Here is a 25,941-nt window from a genome sequence, read left to right as displayed (position 1 = left end):
CCACGGACTGTTAGCATCTGGAGGACAGAGCCAGGACCAAAACCAGGGTGGGTCAAGAGTCACTGGCTCAGAGGGAGAAGGGAGGGAGGAAGCCACGAAAGAAGATGAAGCTTCATTGAGGGGCAGGAGGCAGGTGAGAAAGGGGAACCAGGCTCCAGGTAGGACCCCACCACTCCCTTCCATTCCCATGGCTAGCCCCAGGCACCCCACCACTGCATCTGGCCCCATTCCTACACCATGTTCCGTGACAACTTTACACACTGTATGGGGCACCTTGCTTGGTCTCGTTTTGAATGGAAGATCTCGTTTGTGACATGACACATGCCTCAGCGTGGCTGTGTAACGTGGGGCAAGTCCCAGCTTCTCTCCTATCAAATAGGTGACCAGGGCAGAGGGTCTCCCAGGCCCCAGTAGCTATGCAGGCTCCCAGTCCCACAGTCGTGACTTCCTAGAACGGGTCTGTTCAAATGTTCTCAGGGGTACCCCAAAACCCCTGTGGGGCCTCCCCTCCAGGAAAGCCAGCACACATCCACAGTGAACACAGAGTCAGGATGTCTAGCTTGTAGTCCCAGCTCCATCACTAACGCTGTGTCTCTTTGGGTGAGGCACTCAATCTTTCTGGGCCTCAGTTTCCACCAGCCTTGAAATGGAAGGAGTCAGTGCATGTAAAGATGAGAGACCCACGCAAATGCACATTGTTCTTTCTGTCTACCCTCCTTCCTCCCAGGCATCAAGCCGGTCTTGGGCCAATATTAATAATTCCCCATGGGGCCTTAGCCCTTTCTGCCTCTTCCTTACTCTAGGACCAGGCCTGGGGTCAGTCCCTGTTTATGGAGTCTGTTTCAGGACATTTTGCCCCTCGTTATCTTCGTGATCACTCCGGGACACTGGTTTTATCACCCCATTTTCACAGATGGGAAACGTGAGCCAAGCGTCTTGCCAGTGTCTAGTTGCTAAACATAGTTTGGAGAGGAGATCAGTGGGCCGAGCTTTCCCTTCCACCAGCGGTCAGCCAGTCCACAAACTATGGCTCGGGTCCCTCTGTGCACCTGGAGGTGCTCCCGGCTTTGGACCTGAGCAATGCAGGACACCCCTGCCCAGACATGGCCGGCCTGGCTTGGGTTTCCCAGATGCAAAACCTCCCCTCCCAGGAAAGGGCAGCCGCGGCCAAGTTCACGCTAGGGGAGGTCAGAGACCGCAGGTGGTATCCTAGGGCTGCCGTCCACGCACACCCTGAAGCTTAGCGACCCTGTTTGTGGCCCCCCCAGCTTCTAACGGGGAGGGGGGTGGGGTGGGGACTGAGGCCGGAGACGAGGCGCCTTCCCCCTCCCATCTCCCCTCCCGGTCCGGGCCTCACCGGCAGGACAGCGTAGGTCTTGAACGCCTGGTTCAGGCTGCGCACCAGCGCCCACTTGCCGAGCTGCGGGACGCGCGCGGGGTCGGCAGAGTCGGCGGGGTCGGCGGGGGGCTCCATGGCGCGGCGATGGCGGCACTGCTCCGGCTCCCTAATTCACCTAATCCCGTGCGCGCCGCCCGCCCCGGAACCCTAAACCGGGCCATCTGCCGCGGGTCCATGGCAACGGCGGCTTAGGTGACGCCCGCGGGCAGGACGGCGAGGGGGCGCCCGCACCACCCCGGCCCCCTCCGTCTCAGCGGAACCCCCCGCACCCCCACTTCGCCGGGAATTCCAGGCGGCCTCACTGGCCCCGTGGCGGTAGGCCTGGGATAAACGTGGCACCTGGCACCGCACCTGACCGCAGTTTTGGAAAAAATCGGTGTGTTTTCTCTGGAAGGAAACACGAGGATGTTATGGAATAGAACGCGGTAAACTCCCGGGGTTTTTAAGACTCAAGGGGAGATGCATTGAAGATATTTCTGGCTCCCTGGCTGCTTCTAGGGAGTGAGGTCAGATACACAGTTTCCTTCTGGGGTAAGTTTGGGGGAAAGCCCCTGAAGAGTCTGTGTCCTCCTCCCGCAGCCCCGGAGGTCAAATAGCAGCCCACATCCATTCTGCATGAGAGGCCTTGGAGGCCTGGTGTGGGGTCCCCTGAACTCCCCAGGACAGCTGCATCATCTCGATGGCTCAGAGCTCTCTCTGCAATGGGGCGAGCTGGCCTCCTGTGTCCTAGCAGCCACATAGTTCTGGGCACCAGGCGTCGGTCCACACTGAGCTGTGAGCCAGAGGCCACCATCCCATCCCGAGGGCCAGGAAGGCCCAGGCCCTGTGACTCCCCTCCCATTCCTTCCTTCTCGCCTTGCCCTGCCTATCTTTGTCCTCCTCCCCTCTTTCCTCCTTTTTTTTTTTCTCTTCTCTTTTCAAGGCCTCCAGTCTGCATTTGTGGCCCTCTGCATTGCCTAGTATCCTGGAAGCCAACTGCTCCCCAACAAATGAAAAACGGCAGAGAGTGAGGGCCAGGGACTGGGTGGGGGGAATGGCAAGGAAAAAGACAGTGATGCCTCACACAAGGCTCAGAGCCACCCAGGATGGGCCCAGTTCTACCCCACTCCCTGTCCCAGCCTTGCGGACCCAGGGCTCTGCTGCCCAGCACAAAGCTGACTGATCAGTGATTCCCACCCACTTCCTGTGACCTCTCAGGGACACTGCTCTCAGGAGAGGTCCTTCTCCGAGTCAAGCCGAAAACAAGCCCGTCTCTCTCTCCCTGCCCACCTACAGCAGCACATTGGAACAGGAACCAGACCTCAGACACAAGGAAGCGCTGGTGGTGAGCTTCCGGGCATTCTTCCATAAGTCCATATAACCCATCTTCACTGAGTACAGGCTCAGACTAAAACACAAAGGACACTGTTAACAAGACATGTCCTCAGAGCTCCCAGCCTGGTGTAGTGGACAGACCCAGGCACAGATAAGGATGGTACCAGCAGATAAGAGGCAGATTAGCCCTGGAGACACAGGATAGCACGGCTGCTAAGAGTTTGGACCCTGGAGTCAGGGCTTAGTTTCAATCCCAGCTCAGCCACTCACAAGCTGTGTTACCTTGGGCAAGTTCCTCGACCTCTATGTTCCTTTCTTTCCTCATCCGTCAGGTGACAAAATGACAGTGCTTCCATGTGCTCGTGAGGATTTAACAGGTTAAGATGCATAATGCACCTAGATTGGTGCCTGTTAGAGCAAATGTATATGAGTGCCAGTCATGGTTAACTAAGGGAGTTGTGTTAGGGGTGACAGCTGGGTTTTATGATTTTTTTAAGGCAGACATTAGGGGAAAGGGCATCCCAGGAAGAGGGAACAGCAAACTCAGAGAATCAGAGGAGAGAGCAAAGAGATCGTAAAGTAGGTCTGGAGATTGGTGGTTAAAGAGAGGTCCCCTGGGGGAGACCCTGCAAGGCGCTAAGAACCTGACCTTGCCTGGTTCCAGACTGACTACTGAGACCACCCCTGAGCTGGAGGAATAAGCCTCTTCTCCACAAGTGGCAAAGACAGAGACTCTTGAAAGCTGCAACAGAGAGGTGACTCATTCTATACAACGAATCCTTAATATGAGTCTCGGCTGATTTCTCATCAGAAACCATGGCGGCCAGAAGGCAGTAGGATGGCATATTTAAAATGATGAAAGAATAAAAAAACTGTCAAGAAAGAATTCTGTATCTGGCATAACTATCCCTCACAAAGGAAGGAGAAATGAAGACATTCCCACGTAAATAAAAGCTGAGGGAGTTTGTCACTGGTTGACTTGCCCTATAAGAAATGCTAAAAATTAAAAGACATTGAACAACAACAAAACAACCAATCCAGTTCAAAACTGGGCATAGGCAAGAGTTTGATTGCACCACTGCACACCAGCCTAGGTGACAGAGTGAGACTGTGTCTCCAAAACAAACAAACACAGGCATAGGACTGAAATAGACATTTCTCCAAAAAAGATATACAAAGAGACAAGAAGCACATGAAAAGATGCTCAGCATCACTCGTCATTAGGAAAATGCAAATCATAACCACAATGAGATATCACTGTACACCCGTTAGGATGGCTATTACAAAAAAACAAAACAGAAAATAAGTTTTGGCAAAGATGTGGAGAAAATGGAACCCTTATGCCCTGCTGGTGGGAATGTAAAATAATACAAATGTTGTGAAAAACACTATGGCAGTTCCTAAAAAAATTAAAATGAGAATTACCATATGACCCAGCAATTCTACTTCTGGATATATACTCAAAAGAATTAAAAGCAGAATCTCAAAGAGATCTTTGCACACCTATGTTCAAAGCAGTATTAATTATAATAGCTAAAACACAGACGCAATCCAAGTGTTTCTCAATAGATGAATGAACAAACAATATGTGGTATAAACATGCAATAAAACATTACTCAGCCTTAAAAAGGAAGGAAATTCTGACACATGCTATTGATACAACATGGATGAACCTTGAGGATATTATGCTAAGTGAAGTGAGTCATCACAAAAAGACCAATAGTGTATGATTCCACTTATGTGAGGTACCTAGAGTAGTCAAATCAAAACCAGAAAGCAGAATGGTGGTTGCCAGGGGCGGCGGGGAGAGGGGAATGGGGAGTTATTGTTCAATGGATAGAATTTTTATTTTACAAGATGAAAAGAATTGTAGAAATTGATAGTGGTGATGGTCACGCAACATTGTGAATGTATTTAATGCCACTGAACTATGCACTTAAAGTGGTTAAATGGGGCCAGGCACAGGGCTCATTCCTGTAACCCTAGCACTTTGGGAGGCTGAGGCGGGTGGATCACCTGAGGTCAGAGGTTCAAGACCAGCCTGGCCAACATGATAAAACCCCATCTCTACTGAAAATACAGAAATTATCTGGGGATGGTGGCAGGGACCTGTAATCCCAGGTACTCAGGAGGCTGAGGCAGGAGAATCACTTGAACCTGGGAGGCATAAGTTGCAGTGAGCCGAGATCACACCACTGTACTCCAACCTGGGTGACAGAGTGAGACTCTGTCTCAAAAAAAAAAAAAAAAATTGGAAAAAAAATTGGAAAAAAATTAGAACACAGTAGACAGTAATGCAAAGCCATATGAAAAAAAATAAAGAACGCTGGTAAACACACTTGCATAGATAAATAGAAAAGTCATATTTGACCAGGCACAGAGATAGGGTGTCTGTACTCCCAGCCACTTGGGAGGCTGACGCAGCAGGGTGGCCTGAGCCCGGGAGTTCAAAGCTGTAGTACACCACTATTGCACTTGTGAATAGCATCTGCACTCCAGGTTGGGCAATATAGTAAGACTCCATCTCTTAAACAAACAAACAAAAAACAGTATTGTTGTATTTTTGGTCTGTAACTACTTTCTTTTCTGTGTGATTTAAAAGACAAATGTATAACATAATGATACATCTATGTTAACTGGCACACAATGTACAAAGATGCAATTTGGACAATAACATAAAGGGGGAGAGAGAAAACTATAAAGGAACATAATTTTTAGATATTACTGAAGCTAATTTGGCCTTAACTCAAACTACATTGCTGTAGATTTAAGATGTTATTTGTAGGCCAGGTGCAGTGGCTCATACCTGTAATCCCAGCACTTTGAGAGGCTGAGGCAGGCAGATCACTTGAGGTCAGGAGTTTGAGACCAACATGGTGAAACCCCGTTTCTACTAAAAATAAAACAGTTAGCCAGGCATGGTGGTGCATGCTTGTAATCCCAGCTACTTGGGAGGCTGAGGCAGGAGAATTGCTTGAACCTGGGAGGCAGATGTTGCTGTGAGCCGAGATCACACCACTGCACTCCAGCCTGGGCGACAAGAGTGAAACTCCATCTCAAAAAAAAAAAGATGTTATTTGTAAACCTAAGAATAACCATTGAGGAAAAAACTTTTAAAATACACAGAAGAGTAAATGAGAATCAAAACAGTACTTTAGAAAAAAAAAGTCAATTAAACACAAAAGAAAGCAGTAATGAGGAATTGAGGAGGAAAAGATATAAGACATATAGAAAACATAGCAAAATGGCAGAAGTCCTTCCTTAACAGTAATTACTTTACATGTAAATGGATTAAACTCTCCAACCAAAAGGTAAAGATTGGCAGAATGGATCAAAACAAAACAAAGAAAACAAAAACCAACCACATGATCTAACTATATGCTGCTTATAAGAGATCCACTTTAGATCCAAAGACACAAATAGGTTAAAAGTAGAAGGATTTCACGCAAATAGTATTCCATGCAAATAGTAACCAAAAGACAGCTGGGATGACTATACTATCGGACATAGATGTTAAGTCAAAATCATTACAAGAAACAAAGAAGGACATTATATTTTACTAAAAACATCAATCCAACTGTTATCAACAGCCCACCAATTTACCTCCAAACCTCCCTCTGCCCACAAATCTGGGCCAAGTACACAGAGTCCCTGCCCTGGCCCCACCACGAAGCCGGGAATCATGACATACTGAAGCACAGAAGCCCTCCTTGTGGTCCTTAAAGACATGAGTCAGGTGCACTACAGAGCTCTGAGTTCTTATTCCAGCCCTGGCACCAGCTGGCCTTGCAGCCCTGGGCAAGTCCTTCTCCCTGAGACCTCAGTCCCTGCATGTTCATGAAGGACTACAGCAGCTGTCTCATGGCTTTGCATGTCCACCCTCTCCCAGGGAGGGCAGAAGCCTCTCCCATTCCCAGGCACCCTCCCATCCCTGTGCCCCCTGGGGACTCACTGTCACAGTTTTAGTCACAGGTGCCTTTCCTAGGTTTCTAAGCTGTCTCCCCACGTTGGTCTGGGAACTCCTCCAAGGCAGGGAATAGTAGGTGAATGCCTGCTCTCCCTGCCCTCAAGCAGGAAGTACGCTTCAGCTGCTTCTTTGGTCCTGAAAAAAAACCCAGCCCCAGGGAGCTGACCCGCTCTGTAGTTCCACAGGCCAAGCCCAGTGGGATCCATCTTGTGCTTTGCTGTTGATGAGTGAGAGGGCCTTGGGCACATTACTCAGCCTTCCTGAGCCTGTTTCCTCATATGCAAGATGCAGATTAAAAACTTCTTTTCCGGCTGGGTGCGGTGGCTCACACCTGTAATCCCAGTACTTTGGGAGGTCGAGGTGAGTGCATCACGAGGTCAGGAGATCAAGACCATCCTGGCCAACATGGTGAAACCCCATCTCTACTAAAAATACAAAAATTAGTTGGATGTGGTGGCATGTGTCTGTAATCCCAGCTACTCAGGAGGCTGAGGCAGGAGAATTGCTTGAATCAGGGAGTCGAAGTTCGCGCTGAGCCAAAATCATACCATAGCACTTCAGCCTGGTGACACAGTAAGACTCTGTCTCAAAACAAACAAGCAAACAAACAAACGAACAAACAAAAACCCTCTTTTCCCACAGCTGCCATTGTGAGGCTAAAATGCCATTTGGGACTCCATGAAAATGCTTCTTCCTTCGTCTGCTTCCCCGGTCTGCCTCTCTCCTCCTCTCTTTCTGCCAGTTCCTTCCCTATCCTGAAAGATCCATGGGAAACAGGATGAAGGCTGTCCCTCCTGTCCAGGACTCATCAGGAAGCCCCAGGTAGGCAGAGAAAGAAGGAGGACTGTGGACAAGGCTCTGGGGTTTGCAGAGCAGGGAAGCCTCCCAAAGGAAGCAGAGACCACACTGAAGTCTGAGTAGAAGTCAGTCAGGCAAGAGAGGAAGCCAAGTGCTCCGTGGATCTTTCAGGACAGGGAAGGATGTGGCAGGAAGAGAAGAGAGGGCTGACCAGGGAAGCAGATGAAGGAGGAAGCATTTTCATGGAGCTCCACGTGGCATTTTAGCCTCGCATCAGCAGCTGTGGGAAAAGAGGCTTTTAATCTTCATTTTACATATGAGGAAACTGAGGCTCAGGAAGGCTGTGTAACGTACCCAAGGCCCTCCCACTCATCAGTAGCAAAGCCTGGGCTGGAGCCCATTGGGTCTGGTCCGTGCAACTGCAGAGCTGGCTGGTTCACCAGGGCTGGGCTTTCTTCAGGACCAAGGAAGCAGCTGAGTGTATTTCCTACTTGAGGGCAGGCAGAGCAGGCATTCACCTATAAGACACTTGCTCCCAACAGAGGCCATCCACAGCTGGAAGCGGGTCAACGTTCAGAGGGGCAGGAGGGGAGGGGGTGGTGAGGAGGTCCCTTCAGCCAGAGGCCTGCCTCAGGGGCCCCCTGAGGGAGGATGCCCCTGGAGGGCTATGGGGGCCCAGGCCCTGGCACACAGCAAACACTCAGCGAATGGACTTTTCCTCTCCTAGATCCTGCCCATCTCTAATGGGCATTTGAACAGGCTCTCAGGCCAAGGGGCTCTAGAGGGGGTCTCCTCCAGCCCCTAGGATGGAAGAATGTCTGTCCTGATGCTGCCCTGAAGCCTGCCTCTCACTCACACTCACAGACACACACGCACACACTCATCTGCAAACATGCCAGTCCATGCAGCCTCCGAGTGGCCAGGCAAGGCTGAGCCATTGGCCTCTGGTGACCCTGGAGACCGAGAAGCTGCTGGCCAAGCCCCCACAGCACACAGCCCCACAAGCCCTACAGCCTGCTGCCAGGCCCACCTGGCTCAGGGCCCACATTCCTGGCTTCTGCTCTGCAGACCGGGAGCTCATTAGAGCCTCAGACTGATCACGGGGAAGGACTGAGGGTCAGAGGCCACTGTGGCCCTCAGTAGGAAGGGGGGCTGGAGGACTCAGCTCGGGGCAGCACCTCTGCTACTTCCCATAAAATCCCAGGGGTCTCCAGCTCAAGCCATGTCACCCCTCGCCCTCCAGTCACTGCTCCCCAAGGCCCTAAGGATAAGGTGGGCTCAGGGCCCTTTCTGGCCTGGCTTTGGGAGCCTTGCCAACCTCCTCTCTTCTTCCCCAGGGACCTTCCCACATCTAGGCCTTTGCACATGCTGTTCCACTGCCTGGGATCCAGAGATGTCTGTAAATAAAATCATTTCTGCCCAATGGGCTGAGCCAGTGAGAGAAGGAAACCCCAGCCAGCACATCAGAGGGAACAGGTTTCAGACTGGGCCTGGAGGGCTGGGTTTGGAAGTCTAGCAATTTTCCAAGAGAACACCCTGGGGAGGGTGTCCCACGGGTAAGCATATGGAAGAGGGGATATGGGATGGGGAGGACAGGCCACTCAAAGAGGTGGGAGCACTGACCTGCTGAAGAATCACCATGGTCCCAAGTCAGGAGCTCCTGCTGCCCACTGGGCCAGGCACAGTTCTGCAGGGAGACAGACCGTGTCACACTTCCAGGCAGGCCAGCCCTGGAAGCCTGGAGCCTGGCTGGGGTCACCTGGGCTCTTCCCAAAGCCCCAGCTCCTCCTCCCTCGAGGGAACCCTCCCTGGCTTCTCTCCCTCTGGCCACTGCCCAACCTGCGTGACCTGAGCCTCAACCACTGTCACCAGCACCACTGCCCAGAGCAGCTGAATTCTTCTTTCAGTCACTGTCATTCAGAGATTCCCAAAGGGCTCCTAGAAAGTAGCAGGTCTGGCCCCACCAGGGACCTATGGCAAAGGGGCCCAGAGAGGGACCAAGACTTGCCCAGGGTCACACAGCTAGCCAGAGCAAATATAGGACTAGGACTTAATCTCCGGCACTCAGCTTAGGGATTGTCCCAGGAATGTGGGTGACAAGGACAAGCCTGAGAGAGGGGAAGGTCATGGGCTGGGCATGACCTGCTCACGGCACACCCTGCCTGAAACCTCTCAAGAGCACCCACCGCCCTCAGGATGGCTCTGTGCAGAGCACTGGCTGCCGACGGGGAGGCAGGGTCATTGGGGTCTGTCTCTGGCTGTGCTGCTGAATGCACCGCACCTGGGGCCCCCACGCCCAGCACAGTCTGGCCCCTGCTGATGCCTCAGTCTTTTCTCTCACTGCTCACTCCCTTTCATACCCTTGTACTTGGACATCCTCAGTGACTCACTGTTCCTGAAAAACGCCAGCTCTTGCCATCTCCTGGCCTTTACACACTGGCCCTTCTACCTGAAATTTTGACTAGTGAATTTCCACCTATGGTTCATGGCTCAGTTCAGATGATACCTCCTCCAAGAAGCCTTCCCTGACCACCCCAAAGCTGCCAAGAGCCTCCATATTCCCCTTTATCCCATTTTGACTATATGCATTATGTTGTCAGGGTAAGGATCTGTCCCACCTCTGCCCCCAAAGTTGGGGAGTTGATCCAGGGTGGGATGTGGCCGGTGGGAGAGGGTCTGAGACATTGCCTTGTCTCCAGCCTTGCCCAGCACAGGGCCAGGCCCAGAGATGGGCTCTGGAAGGAGCTTAAAAGGCAGCCCCAGCCTACAGGCCCTGGTGTGAGGCCCCTCTGGCTCCCAAGCTGTCCCCTAGAATGCGCATCAATTTTTCACAAGGGACCATTCAGAGCTGCCGGAGCATTCGATCCTCTGCCCATGACACCGCCTGACACCCGAGCCCTGACCCCTGCCCTGGAGCTCTGGGACACAGCAAACCCACGGTCCTTCCAGAGACCTGAACTAGTCTGGGTGCCTGGTGGGGGTGTGGATTCCACAGGGCCAGCAGGCAAATGCCACTGGGCGCTTGTCTGAAGATGGTGCCCAGGCTGTGGAGCCGGTGCCCTATGCCAGCATGAGCCATGAGGGCTGGGGGCAGAGCCAGTGCTCTCACTAGAGATGTGGGGCTCCAAGGGATGTGGATCACAGGAGAGTGGTGAGGGCATGGAATTTAAGGGCCACATGTTAAAATGACAAGACATACATTTTATTTCTAAAAATGAGAACTAGACCACATTCGAGTTAATTTCTTTTCCAACTGACCACAGGGGCCATAGGCTGTATTTATATTTCTATGTCTATGCCTGGTTTTACCTCTTCCCCACTACAACCCTGGCTGGTGGGGCTTCATACTCCCATTTCACAGATGGGACATTTGGTGCATAGAGGAAGGAAGTGACTTATCCAGAAATGGAGATAAAGAGTGTCAGAGAGAAAGCAAAGGAGACAGAGAGAGAACGGACTCTTCTCTCTCTCTGCCACCACAGCACGTCTAGTCCCCTGGCCCCAGGATGCCCCTAACCCCAGCCCCAGCTCAGAGATTTGATGGACAACATGCCCCTTGGCTCTTCCCTCCTCCAGGGGACACTCGTCCATCTTCCCAGGCTCAGGACAATTTCATTCAGTGGCTGTGGTGACTGAGCCCTCAAGGGTGGCAGGAAGCCTAGTCCCAGGAGAAAGTGGCTGCAGGGCAGAGGATCTAGAGGTAGCTCAAGTCCATGACTCCTCCACATCCAAACCCCTCCCAACGCCCCAGGACAGTGGGCAACCCATCCTTACCCGGGGCCCAGCTGCTCACTCTCAGTGGCCTGCCAGCCTGGTACAGCTGCCACCTGCACGGAGGACTCGGGAAGCTGGGGTCATGGGCCCAGCCAGTCTGCAAACACACGTCCCCTCTTCCTCTGTCTGGCTCCGAGTCTCGCTCTGGGCGTCCCTCTGGATATTTTCCTTCCTCGCCGTCTCTCTGTGTGTCTTGTCTCTCCCTCTCTCTCCTGCCCAGAGCGGCTGTCCAGCCAGCACTGCTGCCCTCCCCTCCTCACTCCAGAGCCTTCTCCCAGGAGGCGGAGCCGGAGGGGGCCTCCAAGGTCTGGGTGCGGTGACATCAGCTTGGGGGACGGGCTGTGCTGGGGCTGGGACTAATGTCCAGAGGCTGCTCAGGGCTCTGTTTGGAGCACTGGCTGCCGACAGGGAGGCAGGGTCATTGGGGTCCGTCTCTGGCTGTGCTGCTGAATGTACCACACCTGAGCCTGGGCACCCCAGGCTGGCTTCAGGTGCCTCCTGTTGTTTGCAGGACACAGCCTGCTGTCTCAGCACCTGAGCAGGAAACCCCATGTGATCCTGACTTAGTCTCTGATATGCTGGGGTCTCAGCCCGCAGCCCTCCTCCAGCCCCATTTCCTCCTCCTCGACCTGGCTGTTTGGGAGAGAGAACGGTCAGGCAGAGCATGGCAGGAGAGAGAGTGCTGAGCTATAGCCCTGCCTTCTGCGCCTTCTCCCTCCTGCACACCCACCCTTGCCTCTGATGTGTGTCCCCTGACGCTCGTCAATGCAACATCGCCCCCACAGCCTGCTCTGAGGGTTGGGGACACATGTTATTCTGTAATCATCCAGAAACTTTGCCAAACCAGCTGACTAGGAGCCACCCCACATGTGACAGCGACACATACAAACTGAAGTGAAATCTGTGATTTAAAGGGGTGGGCGGAACCAAGCAAAGAGGAGCACAGGTCTTAGTTATTAGCGTTGTCGAGGGTGGAGACCTTCCGGGACCCTATCAGGACGTGGCAATTTCTCCTTTCCGCCCTCGGTGGCCACGCACCTGTCGGCAGCCCCATCGTGCACCTCTCCAGGGCAGCTCTGAGTGGCAGAAGGATGTCTCTTTTGGGTCCCTAGCCCCCATAACTGGGGTGTCTGCAGGGAAGCCAGCCAGAAAGTGGGTTGGGGGCTCAAAGGGGCGCTATAGCTCGCCAGCGCCGCCTGCTGGTCACAGACCCCACTGCCCCGCTGCTTCCCTCAGGCGGGCTGAGCACCGCTGGGAAGTGACGGTGACAGGAGGCAGCTTCTGCTAGGGCCTGGGTCCCCTCAGACCCGACGACCCTGACCCAGGAAGACCCTAGGATGCCATCTGCCCCTTAGTCTGGTGGGCCTAACAGGAGTCCAGGAGTCCCTGGAACACAGTCCCCACCTAGGATTTACACCTGCTGCCGAAACCTAGTACTGGCCACTCCTCGAGTCCCCCCTCTCCATAATCCCAGGCTAGGCAGGGCCAGTGGTGTCAGCCCTACACGGTGGGAAAATGAGACCCCGGGGGAGCACCGGGGAGCCCATGGAACACGGCTGGCAGCAAGGACAAAATGCAGTGAGCTGTGGGGATGGGACAGAGAGGAGAGCAGGTTGTGGGGGACAGGGTGGCCTCCAAACACCAGGATGACAGCTACATTGTGCTCAGCCACGCTATGAACCAGACACTATGCCAAGCAGATCACACGATTTGCAACGTCCATTTCTCAGTCCCATGAAGAAAGCGAGGCATCTCAGTTCACTTTGCCCTCACACTGCACTCACCCCCTGTCTCCCAAGTCCAGTTTTCCATTGAGTCATCCATTCTGCTTTCAGAATCATCCCAAGCGTGCTGCTTCCCACCACCACGCCAGCTTCCTGGCCCAAGATGCCTGCGTCTGCCCTCAGGAGCCTCTGCTCTGGTGCCCCCCACACCTTCCTGTGCCCCGAAAGCCCATCTCCTCTTCCCAGCCCTTCACGCACAGATCAGGGAGTAGGTGGTCTCTAACCCAGCAGGCCCACACTGTCCCATCAGCAACGTGCGGTGTAGTTTGCCATGACCAGAGTATGTCTTTGTGCTCCCTGCTCGTTTGTAGACTGTTCCAGAGCAGTGATTGCTATGTCTGGTTCCCCACATCCCAGGTGTCCAGGACAGGCCTTGGCACAAAGCCAGCCCCGTACAGATCTAGTGAATTAACGAATGACTGAATGATCCCCACAATCTCAGCTCACAGGTGCACCAGGCAGGCAGCGGGGTCTTCCCTCTGACCAGAGGACAGTCGCCCAGGCCTGGGGAATATTCCTCCATTGTCCCTTCCCCCCAGAGGGACAGAGAGACACAGGAAAGTCTTTTTGGAATTGTGATAAGATTTATTGAGACTAGAACAGGCTTCTTGTCCCCCAACCCCGTGGTGGATCCTGAGAAGAGGGAAGCCCAGGTCTGGGTAGTGTGGGCTGGAGACCCCACCCACCTGCAAATGGGGACTCCCAGGCCCCCATGGGTGCATACAGTGAACAAAGTAATTGCTCTCCCCTACCTCCCCTGATCCTTACCTGCCTGGCCCCCAAGGTCTCCTGGGGACCAGAGATCCCTGCAATAGCCAGGAGCCAGCCTGGCCCACCTCAAGGGGCAGGAAGCAAAAGCAGCACTGTGGAACCTGTTCTGTCAGGGGGTGGCAGGCATGGCCTGGCCCCGAGGCTGAAGCCCACAGGTCTGCCACTTGGTCCTGGTGTACCCCTGTATCCCAGGGGACATGGCTGAGCAAAGTCCCATGTGTTAGCCCGAGGTGCAAGCTGGCTCACTTCTCCTACTCAAGAGCCTTGATTTGAAATAGACACAGAGAAGTGGTGATTACATGAACATATATATATCTAGTGTGTGTGCATACAGAGATACATAGAGAAAGGGGTATTATTTTGCCCTTACTCAGCACTTGGTAGTAAGAGTGCTGACACACAAGAATCATTGGCCCCACTTTGTAGAAGGGGGAAATTGAGGCACAGGAGGTTTAAGTGACTTGCTCCCAGTCATGCAGAGTCCTGGCCCCAGGCCCAGGTTCTTGAGGGGAAGTCCCGGCTTTCAAGAAAGAATGCTCTTGTCCTCCTTGTTGTTCATTTCCTGGCCCCTCATATGGCCCAGGGCCAAGAGCCAGGAGCAGAGCCAGACAGACACAGAGTGAGGAGGCAAAGTCAGAGAATCCAGCACCTCCAGCCAGAACACTGATCCAGACAGCAGGATCTGGAGTCGAAAAGTCAAGTTCCCAAAAGGAATTCCCAGCAAGGACACAGGAATTCCTGTTCTTGAATTAACTGCACTTTTTCATTTGCTACACCTGGTCTGGAAGCCCGAGAAGGGCACAGAAGAGATCCCAAGTGGGTCATGGCGCCAACGCTTACGAAGAGTTCTCCAGAGGACCAGCAAAACTGGAGCCAAGAAGAAAAATGGAGGTTCAGACTTTGAATTTTCTTTTAAAACCCCTGATTAAAATTGAGGTTTTCAACACAAAAATAATATAAAACATTGAGGACTAAAAGGAACATTTTGGTCCGGGCAGGAAGAAGAGCACTGTGGCCTCCTAGGCTGCATTTTGGGGGAATGTTGGTGGGGGGCTGTGGTCAGATGATGGGGCTCCCTATCTCCTGCCAAGCCCAGTGGGTGGCCTGACTCTGGTGGGCCTGGCACCACACAGCCCAGAGTCCTGTCTTTCAGGAAAAGCTGGGGTCTTACAGAAGAGAGGCTCTGGGAGCACCTCTCCCCTTCTGGTCCCCAAAGCCCCTCCACCTGCCTGGCCTCTGGCCCACTAACCCAGGCATGCTCCTTCCAGCATGGCGCAGAGGAGTCAGGAAGACGCCCTTCCTCACCCCCACTGATACCACCTCTCCAGGGACCTTAACCCAGGGGCTGGGAATGGAATCGGAAGCTAGAATGAGCAGGCAGCTGCAGCTCCCCTGGGTATCTGCCTCTGAGAGGACCTGAGGACAGAGGCGAGGCCCAAGGTAGAGGCCGGAGGAGGGCCCCGCTTCACCTGGGGCCTCGAAGGTGTCATTTATTCATTTGGCAAATCTCCATTGAGTGAGGAAACGGATGGGTGAGTGGACAGGATTAGAGAATGAACAAATGTCACCTGCATATTTTCCCAATTCCAGCCTGAGCAGGAACCCGGCAGGAGCCAAGAGTCCTTTCAAGGTGGGACAACACCAGGTATTGCTGATGGGGAAAGTGAGGTCTGGGAGGCTGGGTTGGGCCTAAGACACAAGGAGCAAGAATGGGGCTTGGGGATGTGGCAGTTTGTGTGTAAACAAGTGACATCTTCTTGGCACTCCTCGGCAGACAGCAGGGCCTTAGGAAAATGTTTTCAACGGATAGAGTCCCTTAGCAGTGGTGACAGTTGAGGTGGGGAGGACTATTTGAAATCTCAGCAAGGAAACTCCTCCACGAGAAGGGAATGCTTTGGGGCCCTCAGGACACTGAGGCTGAGAGAGGGGCAGAGACTTCCTAAGGTCACACAGCAAGTCAGTGGAAGAGTAGGAAAAGGACCCCAGTGTCCTGGCTCCCAGGCTAGACCCAGGCCCAGTGGGGACATGCAGATGGTGGTGGGAACTGCTGGAGCCAGGTAGGTGGGCAGGTGTCAGACAGCCATGAGGGAGGTGCTGCTGAGAATGTGCACAGCCACAGTGCCTGGCAGGTCGCTGGGCTGCCGGCTGTTTCGGTCCCGGAGGTGGAGGGTATGTAGGGCCTGGAGGTCGTCTGGGTCAGCCTTTAGGTGCACCTGGCCCAGAAATTCATCCTTTAGCACTCGGTGGTTCCAGACCTGGGAAGAGACAGAGGACCATGGGAGGGGCGGGCTACCTCCAAGTCCAGAAGGTAGGAAGCAAGGGCAGCACTGTGGAACCTGTTCTGTCAGGGGGTGGCAGGCATGGCCTGACCCCAAGGCTGAAGTCCACAGGTCTGCCACTTGGTCCTGGTGTGCCCCTGTATCCCAGGGGACATGGCTGAGCACAGTCTCACGTGTTAGCCCAAGGTGCAAGCTGGCTCACTTCTCCACCCCCTACTCAGGTCTATGGGGAGTGCTGGTGGTAGTGGCAGGGCCTTGAAGTGCAAGCCTGGCTGAGGATCGGGGGCCCTGGGCTGTCTGCCTCTCCATGAACCATGGGCAAGGTGGTGCCGCTTCCAGCCTCAGGCTCCTCAGCTAACTAAGCTCCCTCCCATGCATAAAGTGAAATGTGTTATCAGCTCCGCTAGTGATCTTGGGTGAACTTGGACAAGTGATACACCCACTGCCCTAGTTTCCCCATCTTTAATATGAGGGTTGAGTTAGCTACCCTTAGGGGTCTTTCCAGCCCTGAGACATACAGGTCTGTGATTTGATCCAGTGGGACCCAGTGTTAAGAAAACTTGGATAAGCCATTGTGGCTCCCCCAGGGGGCCCCAAATGCTTGTTTACAGATGCTGCCTCATTGACAGAGATGCTGACCAAGGCCTGCGGGCCAGAGAGCTCCCTACTATTGAGTTCAGAATCATCATCCCCAGGCTACATCAGCCTGAGAGGAGAAGGAAGCCATGCGAGGACACTGGCTTTCTATGCCCTGCCCAAGGCTCTTGGGAAATAGCCACACCCACCACACAGCGGCTCAGTGCCACTTTCCAGGTGGGGCCCCCATGGGGGAATGGGGGAACAGTTTCCAAAGCTGAGGGTGAGGTCAGCAGAGATGACTGCTGTGCCCAGTCAGGAGACTGACCCTGCTGGATCTCAGGACCACACCAACGAATCAAATTAACCCACCTACAGAGGGACCTTGGAGTGGCAAGAGAGCTCCCAAAGCCACACCAGGGGTCAGGGACAGACAGCTAGAGCCCAGCATGCCTGGGTCCCCGTCAGAGGGTCTTCCACCTGGGCTTGTCTCTGTGAGTGGGGAAGCCTCAGGCTGGGAGCCCAGGGGGTGGCCTCCAGAACCAGGGGCTCACCTGTACAGTGATGGGCTGGCTCAGCTTCTTGCGGTAGAAGATGCCTTTCACATTGTACTCTGGTGTGGAGGTGCCCTTCTGCACAGCCGAGCGGACTTTGTCCCCCTCACACTTGATGATTACATAAGAGTTAGCCCCTAGGGAGAGGGAGTGGGAGACGGGGTGAGGGTGGGGGCGGGAGCTGCGGCAGGGCCTGGATGGGACAGATATCTGCAGGTAAGATACCCACCTGGCTCAGTTATTCAGATGGAGAGACTGGAGCCTGACCCACCTCAAGGCCCCTTCGTTTCCAGAGACAGGCTGGCCAGCAGCGGTGCACTGGCCATCTCCAGCCTCCAGAGCTTTACCCACACTGCTCCCTCTGCCCGGAGCACCTTTCTCCCTTACCCCCTTTCATCAGGCTTTGTATCTTCTCAGCCTGAAAAAAGGCTACTCCCTCCAGGAAGCCTTCCCTGAGGTCTCCCTCCCAGCTGGAAGCCTCCTGAGAGCAGAAGGTAAACCTTTTCCTCTCTATGTACCCAGCATCAGGCATCACCCCAGGAATGGCTGGGCCTGCAGTGCCTCTGCGAGCAGGAGAGCTCTGAGGCTGGTGTCCGTGCTGGCAGAGAGAGGCCATGGGGCAACTGGCAAGAGGGCCGGGGGACTTTCCCTGGAAGAGCTCACCTGTTGGGGAGTCCTTGAGGCCAGCAGCCCCCAGGACGTGTACCTGGGTCACCAGCTGGGGGTAGCCACAGAGGGAGCTCCAGCAGGTGTGTGGGGGCTCATCCAGGCGCAGTTCCCTGATATGGGGTGGCAGGGGAGAGGGGGGTGATAGAGAAGGGCCAGGAAGACAGGGGTGAAGAGGGGGTTCAGAAAGTGGGGAGGGAAGAAAAGCAGTATTAAGCCCAAATTTGATTTCATTTAGTCCTGGGCAAATTCCCATGAGCAGTCCCCACTTGTCCAAGCCCTAGGGGCTTCCTGCCCGATCCTTCCCCAGGGAAAAGGCAACTTGCTGAGCACCTTCTGTGTGCCAAGTCCTCCGCTGGCATTATGGGTGATTCCTAATCTCCACAAAGGCTATTATGATGCCCATTTCACAGCTGAGGAAGCAGCAGGCTCAGCCAGGTGAGGGCTTGCCCAACAGCTGGAAAGCTGGGGAGCCTGGGCCAGCAGAACCCTGAGCCATCTGACTCCACAAGCTGCCTACTGGGTCTGGCACGTGTGCAGAGCTCACCTGTCCTTCAGGGGACACTGAGCCTGGGCTATATATCACAGTGGAGAGCAGTGCGAGACACACAGGGTCAATGTCCCAGCAGGGACACAGAGGGCTTCAGCACTGGAGCCCAGAGCCACCCCCAAGGGACAGGAAATTGTGGTGACAAGACCCAACCCTGGAACCAGGCAGGCTGGGTGACCCAGCCCAACTCCACCACCGGCTGCATGACCTCGGACAACCCTTCTAACCTCAGCCTCTGAATCTCATTGGTAAAGTGAGGGAGTCAGGCCTCCCGCTCAGGGATGCAAGAAGATCAAATGAGATGAGTGAAAGCTTCTCTGTCAACTGTAGAGTGCAGTGTACATACAAGAAGCTGTTCCTAGTCATGGCCAGGGATGCTGGGACAGGGGAACAAGGGAAGAGAAGGGAAGGAGATGGGCACTGGTATCAGCCCAGAGTGGCTGGAGGCCCAGAGACACTGAGCATCTCCGAGGCTGCAGGTTCCTGGTTGGCCCAGTGTGGACCTCACCTCCACCCACACTGGCCTCAAGCCAGCCCCCAAGTACCGGCAGTTGGAGGGAACATCAGTGAAGACTCGGAGCAGGAACTCGCCAGTGTAGCCTGGCTCGAAGGTGGTGGGGATGATGACATAGCGGCCCTCGGGCTGATCAGTGCGCAGGAAGACGCTGCGTGAGTTGATGTAAATGGAGCTGGCGGCCTTGTGCTGCAGGCTGTGCATGCGGTACTGGCGGTTCTCCTCCACCTGTGGGAGGTGGGAGGGGCTGGGCCATGCGGAGACACACCCTACAACACCCCGTCTCCCCCTCACCACCATGGAAGGGACGATGGAATCCCTTTATATGAAATGTCCAGAACAGGCAAATCTATAGAGACAGAAGTGGATTCGTGTTTGCAGGGCTGAAGGGAAGAGGTCAATGGGAGTGGGTGGTGATTGTTAAAGGGAGTGGGTTTCTTTCGGGGAGATGAAAATGTTCTACAATTGATTGTGGTGATGGTTGTACAAACTCTGATCACACAAAAGTCATAAGATTGTATACTTTACATGGCCAAATTGCATGCTCTGTGAATTATATCTCAATAAAAACTATTAAAAGAGGCTGGGCGCAGTGGCTCATGCCTGTAATCCCAGCGCTTTGGGAGGCCAAGGTGGGAGGATCACTTGAAGCCAGATGTTCAAGGTCAGCATGGGCAACAAAGTGAGACCTCATCTCTACAAAAAACTTAAAAATTAGCCAGGCATGGTGGTGTTCACCTATAGTCCCAACTACTAGGGAGACTAAGGCGGGAGGATCGTTTGAGTTCAGGAATTTAAGACTGTAATGAGCTATGATGGCACCACTGCACTCTGGCCTGGGTGACAGAGCAAGACCCTGTCTCTTAAAACAAAACAAAACAAAAAAATAGAGGGCAATAGGAATCCCCCCGGTAACAATGTCAGTGGGGTTTCTGACTCTAACAGCACAACCAAGTATCAGGGTCTGCAGAGGTTACAGCACATGTCCGTGAAGTGCCATCACCAGCTGCCAGGACCTGCCTGACAATCCCAAAACAAGTGTTCTGGTCACACTAGTGAAGATCACCACATGCCAAAGTCACAACAGTATGTCACAAGACACTAGCACACCACAAATGTACCAGCACAAGGGTATAAACAAAGTGCCACAGCATGGCCAGGCGCATCAGACAACAAGGACTCAGCATGGACCCAGCCCCTGCAGGTCCCGCTGGCTTCACTCCGTTCTCAGGGTCTGACAGGCACATGGGGTCCCACCATGCTGACTGTCACCACACACTGGGCATTACAACATGTGGAAAGCCTCAGGTTCCAGGCCAGGGGGTGCGGCCAGGGGTGACCCCACGTGGCTGTGCTCAAGGATGCCTCCTCCTGGTGCCCAGCAAGGCCTCCAACGAAGGAAGGCTGAGGGGCTGCAAGGGGTCCTGAGCCCTGAGGGAGGAGCAGCGGGGGCCCAGCAGATACCCAGGGCCTCCCAGGGCCTGGCCCCAACCACCAGCAATCTTCCCCTTCCTCATCGGCCAAACATCCCAGGCCTGTGGGTCTTAGGCAGAAAGACATCAGGCTAAGAGCTCCCATAGAAGCCAACCGTGGGCAGGCTGGGCCCTCTGTGAATATTCTAAATGGGGCCCATGCCACGGCATCCTCACAACGTTTGCCACGGTGGCCAGGGCGGCTGGGGCGATGGCAGTGACCAAGGTGTTCTAGAGTGTTCTTCCCCAGGTATGGGCAGTCCAAACTCCAGCTCCCTCCCTCTCCCCACCCACAGCAGGAAACCTGGCTGGCCTCACCTTGTAGATGTCAAAGCCAATGGCCAGGTTCTCGCCCTTGCCCTCCCGGCGCGTGGACCGCTTTGGCCGCTGCTGGATGCAGATCAGGACTTCATCTTCTGGCTTCTTGACATCGAAGATGTACTGCAGGTGTGGCCAAGGAGAGAGAGAGACACGGCAGTGAGACCACGCCAGGGAAGGCTGGCTGGCTCCCGGAAGCTCAGACTCCAGAGCCTGAACCAGTCACAACACCTGTCTGTGCCTTGGTCCCTCTGCTGTGAGGTGGGCCCACCAATGCCTGCAACGGCTACCCTGCATGAAGGCCGGGGAAACCAACGCCATGGTGGGTGCTCTGCACAGAGCCTGGCACACAGGTGGTGCTCAACAGAGGCACATCTAGGACCAGGGCTAAGCAGTGCCATGGGTCAGACTGAGGAGGCTGTGGGGAGAGGCCCCGTGGGGAAGCCCAGCCTGGCCCAGTTCCCAGGAGGGGACAGAATTGTGCTGTTGTGGAAACAAGGGGCTGAGTCCCTGGCTCAGCCTCTAAGTGTCCCTGTAGCTCAGGACAAGACACCCAAATGTCCCTCAGAGCCATCCCTGGTTTCCTCATTTTTACCATCTGTAGGTCAGATTGTGAGGCTGGGGGCTTCATGACCCCCAGATGGGACCGATGTAACCCCATCTAACCCCCACTGTACAGACAGATTTGCTGAGGCCCAAGGAGGGACAGGGATTACCCAAGGTCGAACAGGAGTCCCTGGCAGGACAGTGGCAAAGCACCCCGCAGCTGCTGCAGGGGCAGAGTGGGGGTCCCTGAGAACGCCCACCTGCGGGTTCTGGAAGAAGGTGTCCTTGTGGTTGATGCAGCCGCCACTGCGGTTCTGTCGCGGGTCCTCATGCAGTGTCCAGGCGCCATGCAGCCGGGCCTCCTCCCACGTCTTGTGGATGCTCAGGTAGGATGTGTTGATCAGGCGGCACTTGATGATGTCCGTGAAGTACCGGCACACATCCTCGAAGGTCATCCTGGATGTGGGGAGGGGCTGAGCAGGGTGCCGCCCCCACACCTCTCCAGGCTCCTGGCCCCCCAGCCCAGCCACCTAATATGTCCATATGGCCCAGACGTGAGAGAACACAGCTGGCTTTGAGAGGAGAGCTAAGCCCACACAAGGGCATGGGCATGGCATTGCACGGACCCTTAACCTCTTTTCTGACTTGTTTCCTCGCCTGTAAAATGGGGCTGAATCTAACAGCGGGTGCCCATCTCAGAGCTGGCGAAGGAATTAGGTAACGTAATCAAAGCAGGCAGTGCAACTCTCAGCAGACAGAGCACACGGGCAAATGCAAGCTGTTACTGTCGTGAATGGTGTTAATAACTACTGTCTGCTGCCCTCTACAGTTTATAAAGCACATCTGCATCCACGATCTTCCATGGCTGTTGTGAGGCTTCAGTGGATGGTGCAACCCCATGGTGAGCGTGCTGCAGTGGCCAGGGTGTTGCTATGGTCACTGCACACTGTGAATGCCTCCAGCGGGCTGGTGGGGGCAGGGGGTAGTGAATTAACTGTGAACATGTAAGAGAAAGGCCTTCGGAAGAAACTCTTTCTAAAGACAAGTAGTTCTGCTGTGTTTTTATCTGCTGACCCCTGAGCAAGACTGGCAAAGTGGCCTGGGTGGCCTTCTGCAGCAGCTGACCTGACACCTGCAGAAGGGCTCCTCATTGGGTGCCAGGACCGCTGCCATCTGCCCCTGGTCTGCCTGGGGGCCCCGAAAGAATACAGCACACACAGGATGCCTGTACCCCTCCAGGAAGGGGCTGAGTTTACGTATCAGGTTCTGCTGAGGGGTGACACTGAGCCTGGCCCACATTCAGGACTCATGCAGGCTGGATGAATGCAGTATGAACCCTTATTACTACTGGGGTTTTTCTTTTTGATTTTGAAACAGGGTCTTGCTCTTTTGCTCAGGATGGAGTGCAGTGGTGCGATCATGGCTCACTATAACCTCAACCTCCTGGGCTCAAGCAATCCTCCCACCTCAGCCTCCTGAGTAGTTGGGTCTACACGGGTACATCATCACACCCAGCTAATTTTTCGTTTTTGTAGAGATGGGGTCCCACTATGCTGCCCAGGCTGGTCTCAAACTCCTGGCCTCAAGCAATCCTTCTACCTCAACCTCCCAAAGTGCTGGGATTATAGACATGAGCCACTGTACCCAGCCAATTACTGGGCTCTTTAAGCTGAGCTGCTGTCACCTTCCCAGCTCACCCATGTACCTACTTAGCTCCCCTCTCAAACCCAGCTGTGTTCTCTCACCTCGGTGCCACGTCTCCTTCCTTGCCCACCAAGGGGTACTCTATACCTCAAGTCTCAGCTTAGGAGCTAGCTCCTCTGGGAGCCTCTGCTACCTAATCTCAGAAATCAGGCTGCCAGAGGGCCCCTGGAGGCAGGCTGCAGGCAGGGCTTCCTGGAGAGGGACTGGGCATAGACCTAGTGCCCCTTGCCACACCACACTGCTGGTGCTGGACTGTGCTTCATATCACCTTACCCTTGCTGGGGAGATCCTGGTGGGCCCACCTCTTAGATGACTCCCTGACCTGCATGCCAAGGGCTCGGTCTGGGTGCCACAGCGGCTCCAGGACCCCTCAGTTTGGCAGAGGGGACTGTGGGGATCAAAGGGCCTGGTATTGCCCGAGTAATTTTACAGAGGAGGAAACAGGCTCTGAGACGGTGTGACTTGTCCATGGCCACACAGCAAGTTGATGATGAGGCATGCAGGAGAGGCCTGGCTCCTGACTCCCCACCTGGTGCTCCCCGCCAGGCCCGTGGGAAGCTCCCCCTCAGCCCTGGACGCCCAGGGCACACACACTCACCAGAACTCACCGTCGTCCTGCACCGTCACACCCATCTTCTCCCGCTCACTCTTGCTCACTTTCTGCCACTCCTCCGAGCTGGGGTGTGAGGGCCGGGGAGAAGAAAGGGAGCTGTCTAAGAGGCAGGCCCACCAGGATCTCTCTGGCAAAGGCGAGGAGGCCCGAGGGGCAGTCTTGCACCAGGCCTCCAGCGGCATGGTGTGGCCAGGGGCACTGGGGCCATGCCCAGCCCCTCTCCAGGAAGCCCTGCCTGCCTCCTCCCTCAAGGGACTGTGAGCTGCCACCATGCTGGGAGGTCTGGAAGCAAAGCTGCAGGCTGGGAGGAGGGGGGCGTGACCCCCAGTGAAGAAGGCTCCTTCACTTAGCACTTGGGCTCCACTCCCATCCTGGCTTCACCAGGGCCATGAGCCAAGCACAGAGGGGTCCCCCATTTGCTCAGGGCTGTGGCCTCCCTCCCTGCTCCCGTCCCTCACCCATTCACCAAGCTGGTCTCTACACCCGCTTCGGGTCAGCTCACCTCCAGCCCCAGGTCTTTCTTGTGCTCAATCCATCACCCCATACACCCACTCCAAAGTAATTCATTCCTAGTGTCATCCTCCCCCAGATCCTTCAAGGCCCAGCCCTGGTGCCACCTCCTCCAAGAAGCCCACCCGTCCTTGTCCAAGCCCTCATGCCCTGTGCCTGCACCCCCATCCCCAGGCCTCACGTGTCACTCCAGGGCCCGTTCCACTCCCGCTCGCCCCAGGGGTTGCGTAGGCGGATCATGTCCAACTTCTCTGACTTGAAGAAGGCCAGTAGACCGTGGCCCAGACGCACCTTGCGCACATCAGTGACGGCATACGCGTGGCCCTTTACCAGGCCACACGCCAGGCGGGCCTCCATGTCAGCTGCTGTCACTGCCTGTGGAAGGACACAGTTGCTGAGAGAGGCAGGGCCACACTGGAACCCAGACCAGGGACTCAGGTGCTGGAGGGCCAGGAAGCCGCACGGGACCTACAGGATGGGACGGGAATTGCAGTCATGGGGCAGTGCTGTGTTCACAGACCTTTAACACCCCCAAGGGCAGCAGTCTCTGTAAAGGAAGGTACCCACAGTGGGTCAGCCCAGGGGAATGCTGGTGCAAATGTGCACTGGCTCGGCTGTTGTTAAATATTCCAGGAACTGTTAAGTATTCAGGAACATTGCTTTGTTTTTTGTTTTGAGACGGAGTTTCGCTCTTGTTGCCCAGGCTGGAGTGCAATGGCACGATCTCAGCTCACCACTACCTCTTCCTCCCGGGTTCAAGCGATTCTCCAGCCTCAGCCTCCCGAGTAGCTGGGATTACAGGCATGCACCACCACGCCCGGCTAATTTTGTATTTTTAGTAGAGATGGGGTTTCTCCATGTTGGTCAGGCTGGTCTCAAACTCAAACTCAAACTCTCAAATCTCAGGTAATCTGCCCACCTTGGCCTCCCAAAGTGCTGGGATTATAGGCACGAGCCACCGCACCCACCAGGAATATTGTTAATAGTTGTTAAACGTGGGTAGCTGGAAATCAGCCATGGTGGGAGTATTTACACCACAGTAATTAGCAAATGCTACAAATCAGGGCTTTTTACTTAGCTACAGAGGCAGTTTACCAGGACACCACAGGGTCTGCTAAACTTGGGTTCGAGCTTTGTTTTCCCTGGGCCTCAGCTTTCTCATCCAAAACATGAGCAATTAATCAAATCAGGACCACCCTCAGGTGCACAGACGTTCGTAACTCAAGAGGATCAGAAAGAAGTTTTAGTTGAACAGTGCGGGAAAGGCTTTTCATAGCCTAGAGGGTCTGGGCACGAGGTTGCACCTTCCAACTTCTCCCCTCCCCCATGAGGCTGAGGGTCTGGATACATAGGAACTGACCTGAGTGTGGGATGTCACAGTTGTCTCCCATCTCAGTCAGTGAGGGTGAAGGGGAGGGGCCGCCTCTGGGGCCTGCTGTGTTCTCACCTTGATGGAGGCACTGATGAGGCCGCCCCGGCTGTGCACTTTTAACATGCGCTCAAAGAGCTGGTTCCTCTTAGTCTCATCGCCGGCAAAGTCACCCTCGGTCAGGTCGATGGGCTCAGAAACACCACCCGTGAAGTCCACCAGTGCGTCTGCTGTGTTGCCTCCATCCAGCGCCTGGTAGCAGCCTGCCAGCCTGGGAAGCAATGTGGAAACACTTCCCAGCTCATGCTCCCCATCCAGGCTGCATCCTTCCCCTCTGTGAGGGAGGTTTTTGAAACTCAGAGGGGTCAGACAACCTGTTACAGTCACACAGAAGGCCACGGCGGAGCTAACACTAAAACCCAGTTCTTAACACTCCAGCCAACATACAAGGCTTAAATTCCCC

At 54.6% G+C, this 25,941-nt stretch overlaps 2 protein-coding genes across 8 annotated transcripts in view; both read right to left on the bottom strand.

Moving 5' to 3' along the window:
- The window catches only part of MYO7A (myosin VIIA), an 87,081-nt gene extending 75,566 nt beyond the window's left edge, over positions 1 to 11,515 (bottom strand). For 2 of the 7 annotated variants that reach the window (XM_008020223.3, XM_008020230.3), the window contains exon 1: positions 1,358 to 1,760. In XM_008020223.3, coding sequence (XP_008018414.3) covers positions 1,358 to 1,474 — 117 coding nt within the window. In that variant the 5' untranslated portion in view covers positions 1,475 to 1,760. Of the gene's footprint in view, positions 1 to 1,357; positions 1,761 to 9,101; positions 9,166 to 11,252 lie in introns of those variants that run through there. The other 5 variants (XM_008020225.3, XM_008020226.3, XM_008020227.3 and 2 more) reach the window with 4 other exon arrangements.
- A 2,085-nt stretch (positions 11,516 to 13,600) lies between these two features.
- CAPN5 (calpain 5) overlaps positions 13,601 to 25,941 on the bottom strand; it is a 57,569-nt gene continuing 45,228 nt past the window's right edge. The window contains exons 5-13 of the mRNA XM_008020222.3: positions 25,557 to 25,749; positions 24,291 to 24,484; positions 23,585 to 23,662; positions 21,543 to 21,738; positions 20,737 to 20,859; positions 18,978 to 19,174; positions 17,880 to 17,995; positions 17,217 to 17,353; positions 13,601 to 16,062 (exon numbers count right to left, since the gene is read on the bottom strand). Coding sequence (XP_008018413.2) covers positions 15,880 to 16,062; positions 17,217 to 17,353; positions 17,880 to 17,995; positions 18,978 to 19,174; positions 20,737 to 20,859; positions 21,543 to 21,738; positions 23,585 to 23,662; positions 24,291 to 24,484; positions 25,557 to 25,749 — 1,417 coding nt within the window. The 3' untranslated portion in view covers positions 13,601 to 15,879. The remainder of the gene's footprint in view (positions 16,063 to 17,216; positions 17,354 to 17,879; positions 17,996 to 18,977; positions 19,175 to 20,736; positions 20,860 to 21,542; positions 21,739 to 23,584; positions 23,663 to 24,290; positions 24,485 to 25,556; positions 25,750 to 25,941) is intronic.

This window comes from Chlorocebus sabaeus, chromosome 1 (genome assembly GCF_047675955.1).
Source record: "Chlorocebus sabaeus isolate Y175 chromosome 1, mChlSab1.0.hap1, whole genome shotgun sequence".
NCBI classification, from domain to species: domain Eukaryota; kingdom Metazoa; phylum Chordata; class Mammalia; order Primates; family Cercopithecidae; genus Chlorocebus; species Chlorocebus sabaeus.
The sequence above is the reverse complement of the archived record's forward strand: the minus strand, read 5'-3'. Positions and strand labels throughout refer to the sequence as shown.